At 43.5% G+C, this 26,922-nt stretch overlaps 1 protein-coding gene across 2 annotated transcripts in view; it reads left to right on the plus strand.

Moving 5' to 3' along the window:
• Positions 1-26,922, plus strand: part of NGEF (neuronal guanine nucleotide exchange factor) — a 1,047,721-nt gene that overhangs the window by 595,441 nt on the left and 425,358 nt on the right. For both annotated transcript variants that reach the window (XM_069617894.1, XM_069617895.1), the window contains one exon: positions 8,079-8,218. In XM_069617894.1, the coding sequence (XP_069473995.1) occupies positions 8,079-8,218 (140 nt within the window). The remainder of the gene's footprint in view (positions 1-8,078; positions 8,219-26,922) is intronic.

Raw genomic sequence — 26,922 nt, forward strand, 5'->3', positions numbered from 1 at the left:
GACTCTACACATGCTCTCTGCTCAAGACCGGGTATTGCTTCTTGCCTGATCATGTAGTAAAAGGGGATTTGTGGGTGTAGCTGGTGATTTCCGCTGGCCGTAAGAGTTCTCAAGTCCTCCCCAATTGGTCCACACAATGTGACCTTGTCACATATGAGAGTTGAAACATTCGCTCAAGTGAATGGGATCACATGTAAATGAAAACAAACTCAACTAATCGTGTAAATGGAGGAATCAGTGGTTACATTTATCTTTTGCTTTGAGAGCAATAATTCTCGTATGGGCCAGATTCACAAGGCACATATTATAAAGGTGCAATCCCATTGGAAAACGCTCTGTGAATCGGGCCCTGAAGTCTTTTATAAAAAAGGCACTGATTTTCATCCTCTTAGGTTAAGATAGTGGGACGGGGTGGCCCACCACAAATAACCCCACTGACTCCCAGAGTAATTACAAGGTTGTTTATTGGGACTTTACAGATAGAATGGTTCTGGTTTTAGGATTCTTTATTGTCTACCGTGGTCTTGAGGGGAAGTGGTGCTTAGCCCGTCCCTCTCTATATTCACTTCCCCAGCCTTTTCCCCGCCTCCCTAGCCCACGTGCCCCTAATGAGGATGTTGGTATTCTCTCCAACGGTGATCCCTAACTATCTGATGTTCCTTCTGGTTTCTATTAGAGACTTCGCTAAAGTGGTGGCTAACTGACTCCCTAGGGGCCTTCTAATCTTTCCCTGACATGGCCCAACTAGTGTTCTAGGGGCGTTGTCGGGAATGGTGCCTTCATTCACACGGTGTCACTCACCTGGTTTTACCTGACCCTTCAGTACACTGCTTTTAAGGGTTCTATGTTCTTAGATTGCCAGGGGTTTTTTTGTGGAATTATTTGCTAAATACTTTCAGCTGAAAAAACTCTTTTTTTTTTAATTCATTATTTGGGGGATCCCCAAGTCCTCTTCCCTATTATCTAGTCCCTATTTCCCACACCCTACCACTTATATACCCTTACCCCCCCCATATTTTCTGATGAGTTTATTTGGCTGAAAGCTTTTGGCAAAAATCTCATTGAAAAAAAGCCTGGCGATGTAACAATGTTGCACCCGTTTTAAGATGTTCTCCTTCTGCCCTACTACTGTCTTTGATCTCTCACTTCACCTTTCCTCCTCCAGCCTTTGATCTTATGTCTCTTCTTACTCCTGATCTAACTACCAATTAGCTCCAACTACCTCTCTAAGTCTATCTCTGCTGTTATCTTCTCATCCTTCTCCCCAATCTATTTCCTTGCCACTACAATTCCTCTGTTATAATCCCTTTCCGCCTCTAACACTACTTCTATTCTCACACACCCTGTCACTCTGATCACTCTGCCTCCACTACTATTCCATACTCTGTTATTAACACCATCACTCTACCACCTATCTTCCCTCTAGTCTTACTCTTCATGACCATTACCACTACTACTTACTCTCCCACTCGCTACTCCTGCTACCTACTATTTCTACTCCCAGTTACTACTACCTCCACTACTACCACTCTGCTACTCCTACTCTACCCCTATTCCTCACACTCTCCACTCACACACAAACACTTCACAGACGCCCTTTCCCCAATAACCTCCTCACTCCTGTCGCTCTCGCCTCCTCTGGTCTCTGACATCATCCACCACTTCCTGTCCTCACCCAAATAACGCACGCCAAACCATTCTCACACACCTCCTTATATACCCCAAACCCTCTGAGGATCGGATACTCACCTTATCCAATATATTAATGGCCAAATGGTTAACAAGAAAAAGAAAATTGATGGATTGGCTTCGACCAAATCTCCACTATCAAATCACATAGTACTTTAATATCCAAATGTAAAGAGTTAAAAAAGAGAAATGATATCTCGCCTTCCTAAATATATCCATCGCTTTTGATCTGGCCAACAGAAATCAACTATGGCAATTCCTAACTGACATGAGGATGCCTGTATAGTTGCATTTTGTATGAACGAGACCTGGGTCAGATTTAATAGGGACGTTGTAGAACTAAATTGTTTGCTATTAGCCGAGGAGTTAGACAGTGTTGCATCCTGGTTGCTCTTTTATCTATCCTATACATAAATGCATAGGATAGATAAAACCTCAGTTCAGTGATGTGACATCCTAAAAATTAGGGATTGCCCAACACCACTACTCCTATTAGCAGATGACACGGTTGTAATGGCAAACACTGAGTTAGCCATATCCAGGCTGCTAGCTAACTTTTGAAGTAAAACGTCTTTTCCTAAAAACATTACTTGGTGTGCCCAGGTCCTCCAATAACCTGATTGTGCACTCCCAACTGAACATCCTGTTCCTTTAAGGATCTGGTCTTGCTAAGAGTTGTCAAACTCAGGGCTAAGATCTGGACAGAGAATACAGAATTCCTGCTGCATTCCCTGGTTAATGAAGTTTGGGCCAATCAGTTATGTTAATTAACAAAAACAAACTTTGTGGCATAAGCCATACGAGTTACCAAATGCAATCACACATGATAACAGACATTAAAAGAATCAGAAAAACTCAGGGTTAAGATTAAAAGCAATTGAATAAAACAATAAGCCAAAATTATGCATGTCATCATGTGTTTGTTTTCTTTTTTAAAACACAGGTTAAGCCTTGTATATTAAAACCTATGCAGAGTTTGTCACATGCGTTCTCCATTGAGCGTCGAGTCAATTCTATACTCGCTCGCTTGATCAGCCCTTTAGATTCTCTAGTCGTTGCTTCTGGTGCCCACCAGAGTTTCACGTGTTTGATCCACGGGAGCGACATCAATCCTTCCAGAGACTTCACATGCAACAATACTTGTTGCTCAGTAAAGTCCAAATTCCAGCTCAATACAATAGGGATTTCAGTGTAATGAAATCTTCAACCGACTGGAGGTCACATTCCATACGTAGACTTGCACTGGGTGTGCCCATCATTAGCATTTTGTTAATGTTAAAGGATATTTATACCATGCACTACCACCACCGTAGTGGTCCCCTGGAGCTCTGGCGGATATGAAAGAAAGGGGGGTAGGAGCTTGATGTGCTATTGGCACCTTCAGTTCGGTTAACACTGTTCGCGGAGTCTTCTGGTGCGGTATCCAGTCGGAGTCCATCGGGTGCTGTTGTGTAAGGCTCTGTGTGGTACATTTGTTGTTGCGGTTTGGTGAAGTGTGTGTGGATTGCTGCTGTTTAAGAGGTGTGGTTTTGTATAGTTAGCGTTTGAGAGGAGTGTGGAGAGGGTTGATTGAGGTTTTAGCAATTTTATGAATTTATTTTTGACAATGCTCATGGATTGTACACCAGTGTACCCCCCAGAGCTCAGCTCTGTGGGGGGATGAAGTGAGAACCTGAAGCCTATATAACTGACGGGCTGAGGTGATTGAACCGCTGCTATGGCTGTAATGGAATCGCCCGATGCCTATACTGTACTCTTCCTGGGTTGCAGTGGCTTCAGCTGCTTGGTGTGTTCATAGGCCATTTTCAGAAAATGTAGTGCCTAGTTAATCATAAATTGATACCTGTTTGAGTGCAGTTCCGTCATCATCTATGTATTTGTATTTATTTTATTTATATAGTGTTTTAACCCAAAGCGCTTTACAGATAAATAACAAGACTACATCCAACAAAAACTGTAGAAGCAAACAACAATATGTGTGAATCAAACCCATAAAGCAGTAAGAAGGACAATTTACAAATGAGGATGAAGAAGAAAGGAGGAAATGGGGAAGGAAGGGACGAGGGTGAGAGAGTAAGGAGAAAAGTGAGTCAGTGGCAGGAGAGAAGGACTTAGGAGAGAAGGGGAAGGTAAGGAGAACTATGAGGGGGTACTAGAGAGAGAGAGGTGAAAGGGAAGAAGGTGTCACGGTGGGGAATAAAGGAGTGATTTCAAGGAGGCACGGAAGGAGGAATAGGTGGGAATGGAGTGGATAGAAAGAGGTAGAGTTCCAATGTAGGGGGGCAAGGAGAAGAAAGAAGCAGAAGTGAGGTTTTACAGGTCTAACTAGTCTTTGCCTGAACACCAATGTTTTATTTTTTCCCTTATTTGAATCCAGGCGTAGCTCCTTGCACTTCCCTGTAAGGTTTGCCAGAGTATATTTAAGCCCCCTTGGGGATATGGCCAAAAACACTGCCTCATCAGCGAAAAAGAGTGCAGGAAATTTAGCTTTACCTATTTTTGGTGGGTCAAGACTATGCGTTACCACTTCCTCAATTACCTCATTGATGTGTAAACTAAAGAGGAACGGGGCCAATACATACCCTTGCCGTACACCTCTCTGCATGTCGATGGGCTCTTTTGGCTCTCCTCCTAGGCCCCAACGTACTGATGCCTTTTTGATCGTGTATAGAGATTGAATTGAGGGCAGCAGATTGGTGGGGATATTCTAGCTGGCCAACACCTGCCCAATGAGGTTCCTTGGGACACAGTCGAAGGCGGTCCTTAGGTCTACAAAAACTGCATAGACCCTGGCTCTGAAGTGTATTTCTTCAGGATTAGATAACGCCAGAAGCTGTGGTCTATCGTACTGGTACTCTTTGGAAACCGGCTTGAAGAGGATTAATCATTCCGGTTGACTCAACCATTAAACATTTCCCGGCTTAATCTAATGAAATTCAAATTGTGCAAGGTTGCTATAGAGTCCTGGTTCCTTGCACCGGGAGAAATTGGCACATACACACACGACATATAGCATAAAAGAAAGTGTGTTAATCAGCCAGATTATTTGACAGATGGGAGAAAGATATCAATAGGCCCACTGTAGCTCAATACTTGGCCATAACGGAACATACCATCAATCGCTGTGACCATTAACTCATGACCGAGTGATCTTCACTATATTGCGTCTTAACCAGTAGCCCTTTAAAGGTACCCTACCTAGACACTTCAACGAGTCATCTGTATCCGAATGGCTCTGCCTATGCGCCGCAGGATACTAGGAAAATGGAGCACACTTTTTTTCTGCCCCCTGTTTAGCGGGCTTAGGAGGAGATGGTCAATTCCTCTCCTCCGCTCACTTGATTCTGTAGGCTATCGGGGCGCAGAAAGAAAGTTGTTAGCCCAAGAACCTCCTGTTGGCTTGCAACAAATGGTAATGTTTGTAAAATTATCCTTACAGGAAAGTGCTCTCCTGGTATCTTAACTCTAATACCTCTAAACTCGGGCAACCCAGTGATTCTCCAGGGGGTAGAGGGATAGGTTCGATGAAATGCAGAGGTTTTGCTTAATGTTTTGCTTAATGTTCTTGATGACATTTTGCATTGATTACGCTTCTTTTTAGAATTGCTGATTTTTATTGTGGTATCATTGTAACCTATTTATTCCACGCTGCCCCATGTTTTATGGGAATTGCATCATACTTTTTTGAGAAAGTGATTCTTTTACACATCCCAGGGAAATAAATATGCAGACTGGATGCAAACCATGCAATCTGAGACCCTGCTGAGTGACATAAAGGACATGTTTACAGATTCTAATGGTGTATTCTTTGAGCCATGCAGCGCACCTTCAGGCCATGCCCACCATTCAGACCATGCACCCTTCTTTGAGCGCCACCTCGATTTCGCATCCCACTTAATGCACTGGAAATGTGACTTGTGTACTGGCTGGGGCAATGGACAGAGAAGTAGCGTATCTACTGGCATGTGTGTTAGACAGGAGAAAGGCTCATCACAATGTTATGCTAACCTTTCCTTTGCACATGTTTCCTTTGCCTCTTTCCTTGCACTCTTCTCTCTTCATTGGTTTAGTTGGCTTTACTCCCTCACAAATCTTTCCACTTACCTCCCTTCCCCTTTCCTCTCTTCACATCCTTTCCCTTAAACTACAGTGAACGTTTCTTGTTTTTTTTCCATTTCACCTGCTTACCCCACTTCCTTTTTATTTCATCTCCTTTCCTTAAATATGTTATCCATCCCCCCTTTCCAACCACCTCTTCACTTTCATTCTTTTTAGTTTGGGCTATTAAGTGTTGCTTAAGCACCAGCTATAAGCCAAAACTATTGCATTTGAGTACAGGTAAGAAGGAGAGGACATGAGAGGCGGAGCACAAAGCTTGAGAGTGTTGTTAGGTGATTTACCCACCCATTGACTAATCACTGTGGCCATTCACACCCCCTACTTTCGCTTCACTACCCAAAAAAACATGCTCGTAGGATCTTGAAGTTCCCTTCATCGAGAGATAACCTCAAACTTTAGCTTTTCACTGTTATTTCTGGGCAGTCTGCTGGCAGTTAATGGTTTATTTACAGCTGCAAATGTCTACTGGTGTAATAGAAATGTTTTAACCAAGTGTGTCTTACGCCACTTGATTTATTTTGCTTCCATACACTGAAGTCCTGTAAAAACAAGCAACGACAAAGCCAACAGTTTGGCTTGAGGCATTATATAGGCATTTGCCAGACACTGCCATCATATGCCCAGGTAATCATCTATTTTCCAGCTGTTGCAGTCTTATGGCCAGGTAGTACCTTTTTATCAGTTCATAGAAAAGCCCAATCCCATACCCAACACAACAGTCCAAACTGTTGGCTTTGCCAATGCTTACTTTGTTTGCATCCGTTCCCCTTCCTTTCCTCTTCAACTTTTGCCGTTTCACCCCCTTTGCTCTTTTTGATTGTCACCCTCTTTCCAGGAAACCTTCTCTAAAGGTAATGCCATCTGGGCTAAGGCGTGACCTGCTCCGTTATCTTCAGAGTGCCCCCGCCCAATAAACGCTGCGTGATCAGAGGACTGGCTGGCAACATGGGATTTCCCATCTTGCCCACCCAGGGGTTTGCCTGGAGCTTAACTGCCCGTCTGTCTGCATTGCTTCTAAGACTCTGTGCTGAGTTGAGGAACTCTTTTGCTTTAGACGATTCACTGTGCGTAGTAATACAAATGGTAGCCCATTGGCCTCAGAACCGGGAACTTCATAGCAGGGTGCAGAGAGGTCCTGGTTACCTTGCAGTTAGACGTGGTATGTTAGACCCTTGTAAATAACGAGGATCTCACGCAGGTTGCTGTGTCTTAATATGTGATTTTATTGTCCATGATTTGGCTGACCACCCCTTTCTAACTATGTGTCCACACCATGGACAATAAAATCGCCTATTAAGACACAGCAACCTGCGTGAGATCCTAGTTATTTACAAGGGTCTAACATACCACATCTAACTGCAAGGTAACCAGGAGTTCTCTACAAATTTTCCATAAGGGGCATTGGGTTTGCCCCTTCCTCCCTGTGACCTTGCAAAGAACAAGGGGAAAAAAGGTCTACAAATACACAGAGCTCAGCACAGGAGGGTTCATTTTCTAGAACCCACTCCCTACCTTCCTATCAGGGTGCCTTGCCCTTCCATTCGCTTCCCACAAATACGCACAGCCGAGATGTGGGGCCACCTCTGCTGCCAGGACCGACTCCCCTATGTTCAGCCCTTCCCATAAATGATGCACCCTAATGATGGGCCTCGGCGGATAGTAAAAGACACTGGAACAGAGAAAAACGTGTTTGGGAAGGGGCATGTAGCACAGCGACAAACACACCCACACACAAGAACAAACACGAACACAGATGCAGAGACACTTCCCTACACACACTTACATGTGGATATTCTCCAACACGCACTCAAAGATGAACACACATGAAGAACCAATCAGACACAGAAACTAATGTCTGGGGCTTTACTCACAGGACTTTCCACAGCAGCTTCAATTTCTCTGTGTCTCCATAATCGCATTTACCTCTGTGTTTGCCTCTTTTTTACCCCTTTCTCTTCTCTTGTTCCCTCATTTATTCCATATCGCCCTTTTCTTTGTGTTCCTTTTCCTACACCCTGTTATCTCACTTTTTTCCTCACCAATTGTTGCCTCCATTCTTCTCAAACTCCTCACTCTTGCCCTTTTCTGCCCTCTCACCTGCTTTCCCTCCTAACCTGCTTTCATCCTTAACCTTTCATTCTCACTTTCACTATTTTCTCCTTTCACAGTCTTTGCATGCTCTCCCTCTCCTCCCATCTTCCCCTTACTTTTCCCTGTTGCCTCATTTCCCTCACACCTGCCTCATGCTGCCCACCATTCTCTTTCCTCAGAGACCCTCGATCCAATGCAGTGCACGGTATCCCAGAAGAATGCTCGGTGTCGGGAGAGATTGCGCCTGCTGACCTGGAGCTCCTGCAAACCACCTACCCTCTCCCAGTGGATTCCTGGAGGGCACTTATGGCACAAATAGGTAAGAGGAGAAACAACCCTGCAGGCCCAAGCTGCGCCATTTTGTAGCTCCTAATTTGCCTCCCCATTGTCTACTACCTTGGATTCTAAATCTTGCTCGCCTTTCCTGCCTCTTCTTACCTCTTTCGTCTGTCTCCTCACCACTCTACTGATTCCTTCCAACTGCTGTCTCTTTCACATGGCCTTCATCTCTACCCCATCCTGCGTTCAACAACCCTTCTCCGTCTTTCATCTATGGCTAATCTGTGCTGCAACCACCTTCTCTTCAACCTCCTGTTGCCTTCTCTTTAATATCCTGCTGTTCCCTTCCAACCTCTGTCTATCCTGTGCACCCCCTTCTGCTGTATCTCCTTTGACCTCTCAAACCTTTCCATATTTTCACTCCTGTCTTTTTCCCATTTTGCTCACTTCTATTCTTTCTCACCTCTCCACTCTTCTGCCTTCTAAATGAATACCCTTTTTGTCCATTGCTGCCTCGTCGTCTATCATTTCAGTAAACCCTCCTGTCTTGTCCATCAATCAATTGCTCTTCCTCTGTCTGTTTTCCCTAGTGTACCCCTCTCCTGACTTTCCAACCCCTTATTTCTCTCCTGCTTTACCTCTCCTAACCGGTCCCCTCTTCCTGTCTTCTGTCCAACACCCTTTCTCTTTGTATATTGCTAATTTGATGATAACATTCTGCTTTCAAGACCAGGGTGTGGCCTACAGGTCAATGGAAGGAATTTCTGGCAGGCCAACCTAGACTTTCTTTGATGAGTATCATTGTCCTAGGTTGCAGTTATAGCTATTGTTTACTGTGCTACTGAGCGATAAAGCAATGGTAGCACATATTCTATAAAACACATGATTAGTATTTTATGGATCTAAAGTTGTGCCATGACCGATGTTCGTGGTACATGTATTCCTGTTTGTATTTGCGTTCTATGTTTGTTAGTCCTTGTTTTATCACCTGGGGGAAAAGCAGCAATGGTATAAGTACCAGAATGTACAGAATTTAAAAAGAGGACTGGGTGGGGTACTCTGACTTGAAATGCAATAACCTGAGGTCTGTTATTATGATTTTTCTTTGAGGAGCCGTCTTCTCAAGGCTGGATATGTTGCAATGCTTCGACCCACAGCTTTCAAAGAGGGACACATGGCCTGGCACCATATCAAAGAGATGGGTCCCCTATAGCTTAGAATTGCCATTATAGGAGAATTGGGCGTCCATTTGGAATGTGTTGGCGTTCATTTGATTCACTGGGAATGACGGACAATTCATTTCATGACTTGGAGTAAGTTGGTAGCTCTGACATTTGGAAATGGTAAGATGATTTGTGGCGAGATCCAGATTATTTCCTTTTGATGGTAGTGTTGAGTCTTGTTTAGTGTATAGAGCTTATCCGAGACCCCTGTACTTACCCACAAAGGAGATGCTTCTCTAGGGGCGGCCACGAAATTCAAAATGTAGCATGCCAGGGAAGAGGAAAATGCCGGCCTATGAATTTCTGAACCAAACAAGTGATGGGTGGAAAGTTTTGAATTAATCTAAACCACTGGCATTGCTCTGGGCAACCTTCCGCACCACCGTTTTTTATCCCGTCTGCGCCATTGCAAAAGGGGTCCAGCCGCATACAAATCATTCAGGTACTGCCACCAATGGGAGTAGCCCTGCCCGAACTGCTAGGCCAGGTCCCCTCTGCACCGAAACACAAGCATCCCCAGACATGTTTCGGCCTTGGGTGGGCCTCCTCAGTGAGGTGCAGCTTGGTTCCCTATGGTGCAACGAGCAAGGGATCCACCACTGGGCATACCCTGCTTTCTAGTTGACCCATCAACGCTACTGTTGACCTGTGCTTGGATCTGCAGTTTTCATTCAACTAGATTAGCTGTTAACCTTTCCACAAATCTGTGGAAAACGTTAATTCTGATTATCACCCGCTTCTATTAAGGGATATTTACTCATTCTCCTGAACTCCTCCACCCCAAAGATGCAAATGAAGACCCCCATTCTCTGGAAAATGTCTGCCTCTTGTTCGCTTCATTCTGTTGATTACATGAAATGTCTCTTATTATGGCCCCACTACATTTTTGTATGAATGCATTTAAATATCTGATTGTGCTCATAACGTATTTTTCAAACATGCACCTCTCTGAGGATATCTTTGACCTTTACCACAAGCTTTGAGTCTGTCACAAAAGGGTGCTCTTACAAACTATCACAAGGTGCCCCACCTGGTTCTGCTGACCTACATTTGGACTCTGGAGACTTTGGTGTCTTCTGAGCCAAAGGGTGATGGGCCCAGGAGCGGTATGGGGAGGACCCCCTGGTCACTATCCCTTAATCCCCCATTGTGTGGCAGGGGAGAGTCACAAAACCCCCTTCTATAGATCCCATCCGAACTGGGCGAGCCCAAAGCTCTCAGTAAGCAGACCCAAAGCCCAGTGGTCGAAGTGTACGAATAGAAGTAGTGGAACTATGTTCCCTACTGGCCGGCACCGCTCCCCACAGACCCCATCGCCGCGCCCCCTCCCATGTACAATAAAAAAACCCAAAACACATGTGCCTGCTCTACAAGGAAACGTCATGTACAGCGCACTGAAAGTGCAAGTTCCAACCTCTTCCTACACCTTTATTTTAAAACAAAACCGTTCCGGAACGGTTTCTTTTTAAAATAAAAGTATAGGAACGGTAAAACTTAATTAAAAGAGGTAGAGGAGCATCGCTCCCGCCCACTTCGACCAGAACAAACAACAAACGCTCCACTTTAACCAGGGTCGTTTTTTATTTACAGGACATTAGAATTATTTTTTCTGATACAAACTGTCAGCAAGGCCCCCCAAGAGCTCCAGAGAGCTGTACTTGACACAGTGTTGCAAGTTCACAAACCTACCAATTCTTTGTCTCCCAATTGAGCATTCCCTCACTGGAAATTCAGTGTTACACATTTGCCATGACCTAGCATTTTCTGAATCTTCAGAGTTTTAAACCACTGTGATGAATCTGATGATGTCATCATTCCTTTCCCAGACGTAGCCTCTTTCCATCTGGCCAGGGGACGGCAGCTGATACCTGATCCTGACCCTGGGTGCGGCTACATGAGTGAGGACCACATGGGGGGAGGAGACCCTCATAGGGAACATTATCTATCTGGAATATTGCGTTGGAGTTCTACTTTTCCTTTGAATATTGGGGTACTTTCAAGGCCAAAAGGCAATACTCTCAACACCTTAGAGTTACTTTTAGAATGTGAGGGCTCAGATAGGATTTCATACACAGGACATTTTGCTTTGGACATCTCGACACCGGACAGACCCTTCGTTTTGGTTGAGGTAGTGAACTACTTCGTAGAGAAGGGATAGTGAGGCATTTTCCAAGTCGCTTTTATTTTGAATACAAGTTCATTGCACTCACTGTAAGTCCTCTGTGTCCGCATCTCATTCTTGGCTCATCGCACTGCTTACCAAAGGGTTTTCTAACATGCAGTACTCGTGCTGAAGAAACAGGAGTGCTGGTTCCTGCATAGGCAGCGCATATTGTGATAGAAATGGGGAAACGGCCATCCAAAATGGAGGACAGGCCATACCAAGGCCCAGTCCGACTCCCCACTCTCTAAGGGGGGCCTGGCTCCAACTTACCCCAAGGGGGCACCTGCACCTATGGCTTGAGTTGGTATATTTTGGAGCTTCTCCTAGTGAGTCTGTTCAACTCATTGACCATCAGTTGGTCAAAGAGATGACCAGACTAACACAGCAAATTGTGGCATAATCCAGGCTGTCAGATGGGTTTAGGAACCCATAGAAAACCCAAAATGGACTGATAGACTTTTAGGGATCGTAACTCTTGGGAAACTCGCTTTGAGTTACTGTGTTTTGTTGTTCTTGTCCCTTTGTTTACCTTTTCTGCGTAAATAAACCATACTTTCCGAGTGCAGCCTTTTGTGGATCCTCTGTGGGCCTCCAGAGTGAACACATTTCTAAGCAAATATTTCTGAGTGGGCTGGTCCTTCAAAGCAGGAATCTGGACGTCATCGCCATTAGTAGAGCAGTGGGAGCTCAAACCTAGAGAATATAATATTTTTTTTATTGTATCTGGTTCAAATAAACTTTAAAAAATAGTGAATAAGCAACTATATCATACAGAAAAAAACTCATAAAATCAGACACAAGTTAAAACAGGAAATATTTGCATCAAAGAGGAAATTCATAATAGCTCATGTTAACAATCATATAACACATGACAAACCATAAGAGTACAAAATAAATATGCACAAAAAAGCATAATCATGCTGTCAAACAGACAATTGAAACACTAGATATCAAGAAAAAGAAAATTAATAAAACTTAAAAAAGGAGACAGATTTATCAATAAAATAAATGAACCACAAGTCAAACAAGAGCATTATTGCCAGAGAATACATAGCACCTGTCAGCATAAGGTATCTTTCACATACTTTCAGGGATTAAAAAAAGGCAGCAACTGCTATAGTATCAGAGAATACTGCTGCTTAAAGGATAGTTCCGGGACTTTTTTTTTATTGTCCCTACGGTTCGGCCATGTGTTTTTAAGCATAAATCGGTAGATTGTAGAAAACTTTCCTATGGACCTTACCCGACTTTTCGTCCATTAACGCACTCGAAATCAGCCGCCATTTTCTGATAATCCTATCATTTCCCCCCATCGCCCTGGTTCACCTGCTTTTGCGGCACTAAATCAAATCCCCCGCCCCTGAAACAGACTTTATCAAAACATTCATATTCCCCGCCTCTATCCGTGACGTGACAGTGCTGCGTAGGCAAACGCGCCCAGGCGTCTTCTACGCGACTACACACAGAACCCGGAAACCAACACAGATTAGCTCACAACACAGCGCGCCACAATTCGGAATATGAAACTGTACTTTTAAATCAAACCGCAAGATTGTAAATTTGGTAAAGTACATTTATTTGACATCAAATGTTTAGAGAATATTCAGCGATTTGCATTTTTATTTGCTCACGTTACAAAAAGTTCGTTTTGAGGCACGCGATGTTCCTTTGCTGTACACAGGGTCTTAGATCATCTCACAATACAGCGCCACAATTCGGAATATGAAACTGTGGTTTAAAAGCAAACGGCAAGATTGTCCATTTGGCAAAGTACATTTATTGGACATCAAATGTTTAGAGAATATTCTGCGATTTGCATTTTTCTTTGCTCTCGATCCAAAATAGTTCGTCTTGAGGCAAGCGATGTTCGTGTGCAGTACACAGGGTGTTGGTTTACGATAAAATAAGCTCTTCGGTCGCACTGATAATCGCATGGCTGTTCCAACAACGAGGCACTAGGCCACCACAACGGTCTGTATGTTGCATCTAGCCGTTAGTACCGCTTAAGGGCATACTTGTACTTGGCGATTGTCCCATAAAATGGTCAGGGTGGTAACGTTGTTCACGCGGAGAAGCAACTGGCGGTTATAAAAGCCATCCGCCGGTGTCTGGTACTCGTGACACATACAATAATGAAGGATGTACCTGTTTTAAAAACATAAAAAATGAAATAAGTCTCACCGTCAGATCTTTATTAAAATTATTCATTTTATATATTAGGTCGGGAAATTATTTCATAGCTAGGACAGTGCAACTGGGTATTATACGTCAAGGGGGGGCTGTAGGATACTGAGACAGTCCCCCAGTGCAGGGGTTGACAGGGAGGCAGTGCAGGTGGAGAGTGGAAGGGCCCAGGACCGAGGTCGCAGACAGTGGACCAGTTGTAGCAGGGGAGAGGGAGAGAGAAAGCAGAAGCAAAGAGGAAGGTTTTGAGGTGCTTCCGTAAAAGGAGATGGTTCTCCTCAAGATAGTGCGCTGTACAAAACAATATGCCACATAGAACGAACAAGTACAACTTAACCCGTCTTTAAAGCTACTGTATAGTAATTAAATTGCGGTATAAACTCATCTAAAGAGTTACTTACATTATATTTGCATTTTCCATTGTGTCTGTGCGTAGGGCAGCCCCGAAATACCACTCGTTCTATGCCGACGTTATTTCTTCTAATGAACGAACATTAAATGGCTTTCGTTTCTGAAATTATATTAATTATCGTTTCTTACGTTATTGCCCCACACCCCCCAAAAAGAAGTCTTTCGGGATGGTCCCGGCCTGTCAAGGTCAAATAACAATAGAACCTTAAACTGAGTCGTGGGCCATTCCGGCACCCGAGAAAAAAATCAAAGCAGCTGACCTTCACTTTGAACGAGCACACATTCCTAGTTAGCTACATTCAGTGTAAGGCCATCTCACAGGACTCGCAGAGCAATCACTTTTATTTACACAATACATAGCTACACATATTCAATGGGCCTGCGACATGAGGAGACTCGAGAGAACAGACAATCAAATTACAATCATTTAAACCGTGATGTGTATTTCTCAATGAGCTCTTCTTTAGGTGGACATGGAACAGAGGCAATGTTGGGTGGCAATGCAGTTGTCCCCTGCACAGGTTCGTTCACAACTCCATGTATGTGCCTATCTAGGACATCAACAATAAGTCTCTCAATAAACTCATATTGCATATCCTGAAACACTGGTTTGATCACCCATTGTTTACTTCTTTTAGTGAAGGCCTTATTGTAGCAAAGCGTCCCTAAAGTTCCGGTCGTCCTACTTTGTTGACGGCCAACATTATGGTTATGTGCCAAGACCGCTAGAAGAGTCCGATTTATCATGCCCTCCATGCCAAAATGCAATCGTTTTGGCCTGTACTTTAGGCACATATTGTGGAACACCTCCAAATCTCCTGTGTGGCAGAATTCCGTGAGTCCCCTCAAATCTCTTGTTATAGTTTTATCAAATACAATCTTTTCAATGGCTTTGTGAGTGGGTGATGAAGGAATCAACCACTTCTTCTTCCGTGCCTCCTCTGTGGACAAATGGCCATGTTCACAATTGTGGAAATGTTGGTTTGTGGTCCAGCGGTGAACGTTGCTACAGTGTAGCATTACTGACCGCCATTTTTCCAGTAGGATTTCCAACGACCCTCCACATGTTTTTGAGCTCCACCAAAGATGGTTGCTGATTGACTTGGACCAGTGTGAAATACCTTGCATATCTTTTTTTTTACCTGCAGCCGACATTTTTTTGATTGTTTTTGCAAGATGCCAAACGTCAAATTGGTGATTTATATTTTTGTACTCTTCTCTCATTGTCTTGGCAATTGAAACGCGTCTGTCCGTGGCTATCAGGTCGATCACCATTCCCCGCGATTGTAGTTCTTGCAATGATGCTACAAAGCCAACTTTCTCCATGGCCACTGAGGATGTACTTTGTGACACCTGCACGACCACCGAACTCACAATTTTCTTACTTTCCATGTCCTGAAAGTGGTAGGTGCAGTACTTGGCTGAAAATCCTGGGCTGTCGCACTGTCCATCACCGGCTAGCCTGAACCGTTTGCCCGCGAATGTACTATCAATAGACATTTTTTCCATTCTCCAAGCTTCGCTAATGGCTGGAAATAGATAATCGGTTTGGTATTTGTAGAACTGAGTTTTCGCAATGAAATGGATTCCCACAAACTGAAAGAAAGACTCTAACTTTTTAAAACTTGAACCACTAAAAAGTGCAGCCGCTGCACAAAGTAGATTGCCTGCTAGCAGTTGCCCCAGCATGGGTTGTGCAGACCATGAGAAAGGATGATATTTTGTACAGGTGGCATGTATTTTAAGGTTAGTGCCTCGAATTGCACGAGTCACATTAATCAATGGCTCCCCACATACTTCCCCACCAACCGAATGCCCACATTTCATCCGAATAATAATATCAATCAAACAACTATCGAATACAATGAATTTGGCCTCTTTCCTTATACTGTCACTCTGCATCCCAGCTGGTTCGGCCTGTAACGTTGAGGACATGTCACTCACATGAAAGGTAGAATCTCTGATATCGTCTTCCGCTATGTTCAGTGATATTGATGGTGTTTCATTGTCGTCCACTTCATTCTCTTCCATTGCAACATCTGTTCCTTCTCCGGCGATGGGTGAATAAAACAATTTCTTCAACTTTCTCGCGGTCTTAGTTTTTGCGGGTGTGGATTCTGTGAATTGATCTCCGACTGCATCCGAACTACCAGGAGGACATTCACTATCAATGGCTGGATGTGGTATAGCTCCGTTGTTAATCACTTCATATTCTTCCCATTGGCACGATGCATCTCCAGTCTCAAGTCCCTGCCAAAAGGTTTGACAAGCAACATCTCTCGTTCGCTTCACTGTCTGTGTAGATCTAGTTCGTACACCCACTCGCAACTGGAGGACAGATTGGAAAAGGGATGTTCAGTTTAAACACAACTTACAGTATTGAACTATTAACAGTGAAAAACAACATAATATAGTGACCAGGACACTAACCTTCTTTTGCTTTCTTTTCTTTGAAACTTTCTTGCCTCGAACTTCAACATCGGGACGCTGTTGCTCCGACTCGTGTGTGCATGTCTCCATTTCCTCTTGCGCTGCAACGACTATATTTTCATGATAAGCACATCCATCACGCACTGACGCTCCATCGACTCCCTGAAACATAGAACTTTCATTAGTATGTATAATAATATTGAAAACACAAAATGTACTTGGGGACCAATACCCACGTACATCTCAATAGCAAAACACGAATGAACGCTTTGTGTAGAACATTCAAACGACAATTATTCACGCATTGTTGATCTAGTTAGATGGAACTGTCAAGATCCATACCTCGGGCTCCGCATAGACTTCCATTGATGATATTATTGAAGATGACGCTTCAGTAACTCCCTGAAACACAGTAATTGCATTAGTATGGTTTTCTATTTTGTTAAAAAGACAATACACTTTGTGCAGGCGTCAACGGCTCATCTAAATAGACCTGCACAAATGATCAGTTGTCTAAAATAAATAATGGATATCTAAATATGATTCGATTTGCTCGATCGTTGGAAGTGTCACCACCCAGAGATCTGCATCAACTACTAGGGGTGATGTTCTTGTAGAAGAAGCTCCGTCATCTCCCTGAAACATAGTACTTGCGTTAATAAAGAAGGAAGTATAGCGGATGTAATCACGTCATATGATTTCGCTTGATCGAACTGTCAGTATTCATACCTCGAAATGCATAAGAACATCAAGGGACGATGTAACTGCGGTGCACACTTCTGCAAGCTGTTGCGCCGACCTGTAACTGCATGCTCCCCCTTCTTCTTGGACTAATGCTCCATCGACTCCCTGAAACATAGGACTTTCATTAGTAATGAACACAATATTGAAAAAAGAAGACACATAGGAGGGCGACGACAGAAGGACATATCAATGGCTAAAAACGAAAGAAACATTTTGTGTAACAATCACGCTACAAGAATGCAAGATCTGATGATCTCTATCGATGGAACTGTCCGGAAACGTACCTCGAGCATCTGAGTGACATCAACGGTTGTCGTCAATGCGTTGGACTCCTCAGCATCTCCCTGAAAGACAGTACTTGCATTATTTTGGATAACAATAATTATAACTGAAAAGAAAGACTAGAGGACGAGTACAAGGGTGTACCATTAGGTAAAATAATCACATGATAAATTAAAACTATTGATTTACATGCCTAAAACAAGTCAGTGGCAGAATAGCTAAGTAAGATTACCCGATAGGCGCTTGAAGTGGCTGATGACTGCAATAACGACACGGATGGAGAATCTTCCGCCTTCATATTGAGTGGATACATAAATGGGGAAATTATTGTTAGCTAATGCTACACACTACCGCAAGGCCGAGAGATAAATACGTAAACTTGACTCACCAGTGGAGGGATGTGGACGAATAGAGTGGGAATAGCGGTTGAGAGCAATTTTCGCTTCGCTCGCGGTGTGTTCTTCTTTATTAGCAATGATATGGAGTACATGTCAGAGGTAAAGTGCCTGCTGCAGATGCGGTATCGATCACCCCTCTTGTCCGCAAAGACTTCTAGGACTCTACTTTCAAGCTCAGACGGTGGATATCCGCAATATCGGACCCATTCTCTTATCTGATCTATTGTCTTAGGGAAAACATGCATTATAGTACCTTCAGATTTACTATGAGTCTTCGAAGGGCAACCGCCAATGGAACAGGCAGGCATTGTGGAAAGTTCTGAAAAGTAAAGATCAACAATTCTCTATGAATACCAATGTGTTAAAAAATAAAATGACACATAAAAGGTTCAATGCAAGGTTCGTTTTGGTTCTTGGAACTATACACGTTATTCACATGCGGATAAGTATTTGAATAACTTTAAAAAAATAGAAAAATAATTTCACTAAACTCAGAACATGTGACTAGTTCCTTGCATGTACTGTCTTGAACGAAAAGAAATTGGACGCAAAATGATTATGGTACATGGCCTTACCTTGACGAACAAACAGTTAGATGCAGGGATCAGAGTAGTTTCTTGTCGTAGAACAGGGAGCAGTTCACAGGTTGCAAACTGACGAGTTTCCTCGAAGTGGTCACGGAAGTTCACAGAGACTAAGAGCAGATAACCAGCACCTTCACGGGTTGACTAGCAAAGCGCAAAGAAGTTCTCATTAGAAATATGAAGTGGGTTATAAAGAATTCGAAACAGGGGTGTGTTTGTGAATGACGTGTATATGTCGTGGCATTATGTGGATTGCAGGGGGGCGTCCAGCGTGAGGGGGGATGCTTGGCAGGAGACACGGGGCCTGGAGGTAGACATGGGAACAACAACCCATGCTCTATAGACCACTTTGAAGTGTACATGGTATTTGGCACCTCTTGGCCTTTATCGCTCCCTGACAGCTCCACTTGCCAGCACAAGTACCCCGGTGCGAACTGCCTTTGATAGGGCGGGGGGTGGATTGGGGCGGTGGTCGTGCAGACAAGACTCATTTGCCGCAGGGCCTCACCAAGGAGAGGCCATCTAACTGCGTGTAAGAGGCAGGCTGCAGGATCTAGTACATGGAAGGCAGGGGGGTGAGTTTATAAATACCTCAGCCTCCCAGGAGAATATATGGGTGCAGTTCACCCTGGAGACCGTGGATGCCTAGGCAGTTAGTCAGCAGCAGGCTGGCCTGTGGTGGCAAGGCGGCACGGGCCAGAGGGGGTCATCTCTGTACCCGGTGCCCAAAAGGATGATTTATTATGATCAACCATATTGATTATTTACCTATAACCATGTTTTGTATCAATAAAATCCAACAAACCTTTTATTGCCAACGCTTGAACAAAGTATTTTTGGGGGAGGAGGCAAGGACGGGAGGCTTGATGCCAACCCGCAAAATAACATATGTATGTCTGCTGCATATGGGTTCAACGGTTATGTGGATTGAAGGTGGGCGGCCAGCGTGAGGGAGGATGCTGGCCGGAGACATGTGGTGTGACAAGACAAGGCACAGGAAGACTATTCAATGGAGACACACTAGATTCATTTAAAAAATCAAAACAACCATTGTTAAAATATATGTTGGGTTTTATTTTAGATCTTAATTTCAATTGAACATAAATAATAAACATTACACATTGTAAAGTTCCGGTTGCAGCACATCCAGGGAAAATCCGCGGTATTGTCCACTGTCGCTGGGGAAATGTTGTCTAATGGCAAGTACCGCACAGGCAGGTATTACTCTCCGAGCCTCCCGTGAAGCCACCAAGTGAAGCAACGATAGGCCACCAGCCTGTACCACCTGTGAAAATGAAAGATGTAAACTGTATTAAAATGACAAAACTTTCTTATCACTGTCGATTCAGGTAAAAAATGTCATTCTGCTTTGAAAAAAATTCTATCTAGAAAATGCACAATATGGAACCAATTTACATGCATTCGAATGATATGTAGATGTAATTTTATATGTGGGAGACGACCATGAAATAGTAGTGGCATCACTGACATCACAACCAGAGTATACTTACTCGTTATTCGGATTACGCGGACGAACAGTGCCGCGAAGTTCGTGCATAAGCACCATCATCATCCTCAACACGGTCCGTGAGAGGCAGGCTTCCCTGAACTCTGGCAGCTCGGTGATGCATTGCGGACTTGGCTCGCCTTCCGAAATGTAGGCCAAGCACCCGGAATTTTCACGGCAGCAGCAGTTCTCCTCCTCAGTTGGCATTAGCTCGCACCGATTCCACGTGCACCAGGTGGAGACGCCGTCCATGCGACATGGTCCAGGCTCTTCATCCGTTGACTGGTCCTCCCAACTGCCGTCCGAATCCCCATCGTTTCCGCGTGCTTGCCTTTCCAGTAGTTCTTCCTCGGTGTACTTGGGCTCGTACATATACGGCATTATTGTAGCCATTGTGTGGTAAAGAAAGTAAAATAATTTACAGAGATGGTACAGGTGTTCACAAGGCCTAGAAGCGGCGAAGGTAGCTGACCAGAGCACAGAAACGAGTCACAGAATACTCAAAGTAACACAGAGAGAAAAATGAATGGAAAATCTGCTGCTTGTGTGTTGTGAAACGGTGTGTTTATACTTATTGAGGAAAGAGGCGTCCTGCCATTTCCATGGCGACACTTCATTAGCTGAGGCGCAGCGATTGTTGACACGAAACGTGCTTTGGCGTTGGGAAATGGGCGGTACGCGTCTGCTGATGTCAGGCTCAGGGGCGGGGGATTTGATTTAGTGCCGCAAAAGCAGGTGAGCCAGGGCGATGGGGGAAAAGATAGGATTATCAGAAAATGGCGGCTGATTTCGAGTGCGTTAATGGACGAAAAGTCGGGTAAGGTCCATAGGAAAGTTTTCTACGATCTACCGATTTATGCTTAAAAACACATGGCCGAACCGTAGGGACAATAAAAAAAAAGTCCCGGAACTATCCTTTAAGCTTCTGTGCCAAATGTGCATTTCTTGAACCCATTGATTATCAGAGAACAATTTACTTGGGTAGCGAGACCTCTTCTCATTTAGCCAATTGCAAAAAAACAATAGATGTCTGGTAGATTCCAGAGTACCCTTGAGATTGCAGAATCTGCACCCTGCATCCTCAGAAGTGATAATACCATGACGTAGGAGGATATCTTTAGTCAGCAGTAAGTTCCATCTGAACTTTAAGAATTTTTTCCTGTAGTGACAATCGGGAAATGTAATAAGATATGATGCAGTTAGACCCCTCTTTTTATGTTTGTGATGGCGATGTGACATGGAAGAATAGCCCAGTTATTTTTCATGGGTCTCAATCGACTCATGGTCAAATAGTTGATTTTTGACCTTAATTTGATTTAACATTAAGGTGTCAGTATTCATGCCTATTTTATGTAGAATGCCCTCACAATGTTTTTTGATGAATCTAGCATAGTATATGGAACTCCCATTGGAGGTCTAACTCATGGACTCCTAAAGGTTCACGTATCAAGAATCATGGATGGGCAAAAGTAATTTCCTGAACAGTCTCAGGAGACTGCATTCCACCTGTGCACAGATGGAGGTATGACCCAGTTCGTACCTTATTGCGGCTAGCGGTATACAATTTTCGAACCCCCAAAATTCTTCTCCATATCTTTCCTTCCAAAAGATGTAACCATTTCAAAACTATGTCAAAGAATAATTCTTGCCCATCGATCAATTTGGGTACCGCTTTACCAATGTAAAATTTCAGAACTGGCATAACATAAAGAATACATATTTTTGGTTTAACACCAGGGCTTGTGACATCAGCATGGTTGCCCTTTGGTTTAGCATATGTCTCCCATTACTGAATCCAGGAGCGGTGGATAACGTGTAGCCGATATAAGTCATACAGGAGGCTGAGGCTATCGCAGTGTTTTCCCAAGACCACAACTTACACCTCTTTCTCCTGCTACAAGGTGTAATTATGATTTTGGTTGGATTGATCTTAAGGCCTTTATCACTTGCATACATGGAAAATGATTTAAGAAGTCTAATCAGCACCACATGGGATTTATCAAAAAAAGAAGGAAGTCATCCACGTTTGCAAGCCAAGATATCTTCTGGGTACCCACAGGTGCTATCAGCAGCGGGACTCAGATATTCATTTGCATTTGATACATAAAGGTTGAAAAGACATGCAGCCAAGATACACCCCTGTCTGAGGCTAGAGAGTGTTGGAATATGGCGAGACATGCCCCCTTCACTATTTAACCTAACCCGGATTGATGGGTTTTCGTGAAGACCTATGATCGTGTCCAGAAGGCCGCTAGGGATCCCCCAGTTTTTCTACTTTCCCCATTGTCTAGCATGATCAACTCGATCGAACGCTGAGGATGAGTCTATAGAGGCAATAGAAGTGCAATCATTGGCAGCGGACCTGGTAGATTTGTGGATGTGCCTAAGCACAAGGCCATTTAGGGAGGTAGAATGTTCCCTATGAAAGCCAGTCTGCAATTTGGAAAGTATTTACGTATCAGCAGCCCATTTTCCAGGTGCTGGAGAAGAATGGAAGAGAAAATCTTACTGTCTGCGTCCAACAAGGATATAGGTCTGTAGTTTGCTGGGTTAGACCTTAAGACTTTTTTGAAGATTAGAACAATAGAGGCTATATGCCAGGTAGCTGGGTAAGATTGGGTAGAGATAACACTGTCAAATAAAATCACTAAAGCATTAGCCCAATTACTATGGCCGTTTTTTAATGTCTTTGGAAAACCCATTGGGCCCGGCAGCATGCAAAGGTTTACATGAGGTTACCAATAGGGAATAGGATAACTCTTAATTAACTTTACCATGGATCACATTTCATTTTTTTCTGAGCAAGTTGCTCATCGTAAGCATGTTGATGTTTCTTACGATCCAAATTCTGAGCTGGATTCAAATTATATGTGGCCACAGAGACCAAAGCATCAATAGTACCCTCAAAATTCCCCACATTAAAGACATGAAGCTTCCATTCAAGAGTTGACCGACGCATAGTTTCTCTAAACTCATAAGAGTTCTGCGAATAACATTGCCCGGAGCAGAGACCCGTAGCCCAACAGGGCCAATGACTGTTGCCAAAGAATGAAAATGGGAAGTTTATAGTAACTATCAAGATGTGGGCGGCTGAATAGAAAGGTTATGACACAGTTTGAGCATATGAAGATCGACAAAGCTATAATCAATCATGGTTTTGCTAGCTCTGCGAAACCATGTGTAACGGCTATCGCCGCCATTCCCAAGTTGGGCATTCACAGGATATTAGTTTAGAGAAGCAAGTGTGAAGCTCCATTGCAAACCATTTTTTGCATTTTTGTTATTAGAACAATTATGAGATTTACAATTAACCAGAAGATCTTCAAACAATATCGGAGAACATTTGACATTTAAATCACCAGCTAAAAGAACATGTCGAGCACCATGTCTCGCGTTCGACTTACACACCAGATCAACAATGGACTGTAAAAATTCATCCAATTCTCCCTGACCACTGTGCCAATAGATGTTGATTAAAAGTACATGAAGCGAATGGGAGAGGAAATCCAATGCAACTGCTAGGAGACCATACAGAAGATTAGAAATCTGTCGGGAAGGAACCCACAATTCAGAGCGTAAAGCAATGACCAAACCACTGTACGGTCGGCCGATTCCATGAGATTTAGCCCCTTGAAAGAACCCAGAATAAACATTAAGAGCAGGAATGGCAGTGAGCAAGTTTTCTTGAATCATTAGGCAGTTACACTGTCTTCATCTAAAACTGCCTTGTTGGTGTATAAATGACCATGCCCTCTAGCGTTCCAAGAAAACAATTTCAATTCCCCATTAATCACACACCCACTTGGAGACACGTCTTCATCATCAACGCTGACCAAACCCGGAAGGTGCCATGGTCTTGCAGTTTATGTGGTCTATTTTCCTTGTCACACCACTGACTTTTATCTCCATTCCATCTTTTGTAATAGTTGACATAGGAATCAACCTTGGAATTGAGGATATAATCACCCTCAGGAACTTTGTCCTGTTTTTCAATAGAAAACCCCAGGTTATGTAACATTGAGCTTTCTGCTAAGATCAGGTAAAGCACCAATCTAGAACGTAAATGGAGATACACTCGTGACACATCGTTTTTATCTGGGAATGCAACTCGGTCAATGCCGGCAGAGGAAATTGCTGTCAGTGAAGCAACCTCAGCCAAAATTAATAAAATATTCATGCGATTCAGACAAATTGGCATGACATCCCCTAAAAGACTTGACATTAGTAAAAAGCTTTGGCCCTTAAGTGGTGAGCTGTTTGAATTATATATTACACCAGGGGACTCAGCTGTGAGTGGCTGCAACATTGGTTTGGAGTTATGGTACTTCATCCTGCTATAGGATGGTTTAGTAATGTCATTGCGCAAATCACATTCACCATTGGCCCCATTCTTTAAATTCACTGCAGCAGCCTTTGTGCAATCACAAGTCTGACAGAGCATAGAGTTTACTGGGAGATACAGAGCGCCCTGTGAGTTTTTCGCAGAGAGAGAGAGAGAGAGAGAGAAGTGACAGAGGATGCTCTTTCTGATGGAATGTAAATTTTATACAGAAGTGTACCCAAATTTGTGTGTTTGCGACGGAACATGGACCTGAGAGCGGACCTTTCAATGTGTCTAATCCATTAATAAGATTGTGTTCTTTAAAAAAGGGAACTTTGTCAGACACATTTAACAAGCCCATTAAGTTGATCAATTGGAGCATGATCATATTGTAAAGTACTCAGTCTGATCGGAAGATGCACCGATTCACTATTACCGCACTATTACCGGCTACATGCTTGATGAATTTTCCATTGGCATTAGTGAGCGGTGCATTAAGGTTCGAAACAATATTTTGTAGTCCTAAATTAGTTTCCATATCACATACGCAGTGACACAGCCGGTCACTCGCCTCGTGTGACTTCAGATTAAGAGTAGGGATGTTTACAAGGGGCACAACGTTCGCCTCACATGGCTTCACAGTTAAAGTAGTCTTTACAGAAGGCATGGCTAAGAGACTCTTCCTGTATATTGCGTACACTTGTTTTTCAAATGACTAACATCATCTAACAAAGCAGGAATTAATTCAGATATGGAAGCCATCTGCGTGCAGGCATCAACTCCTAAAGCTTTGACCACCTCAGGTTGTATCTGTATCGGTAAATTGGATGTTGGCAGGCTACCACTGCAAGATTTAAACGTTGCATCAGTGTGGGCCGTCTGTATGCACACATCAACTCGTAAGGGTTTAACCATGTCAATTTGTACTTGTGTGGGTAATGTAAGTGTAGGAAAGCCTCCACAGCACACTCCAGCCACAGAAGGGGCCCCAGTAGGCGTTAATGTTGACCCACAGGTATCAGATATAGGTTTTGGCTCCAGTTCATGCACAAGCCATAATACTAGGGCAATTTACAATAGCAGTGCCAGGACAACTCTCTTCCGGTACTGGAGTTAATACAAGGCCTGTGCCTTTAGTAGGCTTCTTGAAGGCCTTAAGCGAATCTGTTAGGGAAAGATTGGAGAGCTATTTTAAAGAGCCATTATTGCGCCTCTTGCACAATTTCTGATTCTTCGTTTTTTTCCCATGAACAATAGGGCAATCAGAGGAGCCACTTTTTAGCAAATGAGATGTAGCAGTAGCTTGCTGTGAAAGGTTTTCATGACTATCTACAACAATACAATTCTCTTTCTGTTTGGCCTGGAACATAATTACATGGTTATCATTAGACACAGGTTTTGTTTCATTAACAGATTCCTCAATAACAATAATATCAACAGAGGGAGTAAGTTGGTCCGATTCCGGTACTAAAGATTTTCCTAATGGCATCTTGCCAATGGCTAAATGACCAACACATGCCTCCAATTCTTCAACCTCTACATAAATGGATAACATGGAAGAAGCAACCTCTGCATAAATGGATAACATGGAAGAATTAACCTTTACTTCGTCCCAGATATTATCGTACAGTTTTACAAAAGAGCTCAAAACCATGTTGAGTGCTGACAAACTACACGAGGAAAGCTTAATACAATCATCAGCTTCTCTGAGCGTGTGATGAATAACTCCCTCACTAGGTTGTGTCGAGTAATCAAGCGAAGAAATGGAACGCAATCTTCGCTTTTCCTGGGAAATGAAATCAGTAAGCTCAGTCGGAGAACCGATGCGTGAGGCATCGCAGGTTTGCTGGATGACACTATCAGAGTTCACACAAGCTTTGGTTTGAATTAGAGAATCTGCATAATTAATAATGCTTAAATCGTTTAGGCTGTTCATTTGTGTCCGGTAAATGATGTAAATTTTTCTCAAAGAGACTACTGATTTGATTTCCGTACTTGTCCCAGTTAATTTTGGGAAATTATCTGTTATACATTGGCCTGCAATGGGGGATCTGGGTGGGGAATTAACAACAGGACACACAGAGATGGATTTAGGACCGCGCCTGTTGCAGCAGTTTTGTTTGGGCTTCTCCACACATACTGAAGCTGGAACATTTAGGGCGACACAGGGATTCAGAACACCTACATTCTGACTCAGAGCTGCAACTAGGGCAGCTTTGTTATTGTAACTCATGGCATCGTCCAAAGTCAGTTGTTTTCCGGCTGAGCCAGACTCTGTTTCAGCCACACAGATATGTTTCGACACGGTCCAACGTAGATCCAATGGCAGGAGGCTGAAACGGTTGGCTGCACAAACCAGTGCATAGTGACATGATGCTTTGATATCCTGCCGGACAAAAAAAGTCAGGATCACTGAAGTTAATGGAGCCTGCAAGTTACTACATCACGCTAAGTGTTTCAAAGGGAGGCACAGGAACACAGGGTCTGATTCACAGA

The sequence above is a fragment of the Ambystoma mexicanum genome, chromosome 10 (genome assembly GCF_040938575.1).
Source record: "Ambystoma mexicanum isolate Mex_15411 chromosome 10, UKY_AmexF1_1, whole genome shotgun sequence".
NCBI lineage: Eukaryota > Metazoa > Chordata > Amphibia > Caudata > Ambystomatidae > Ambystoma > Ambystoma mexicanum.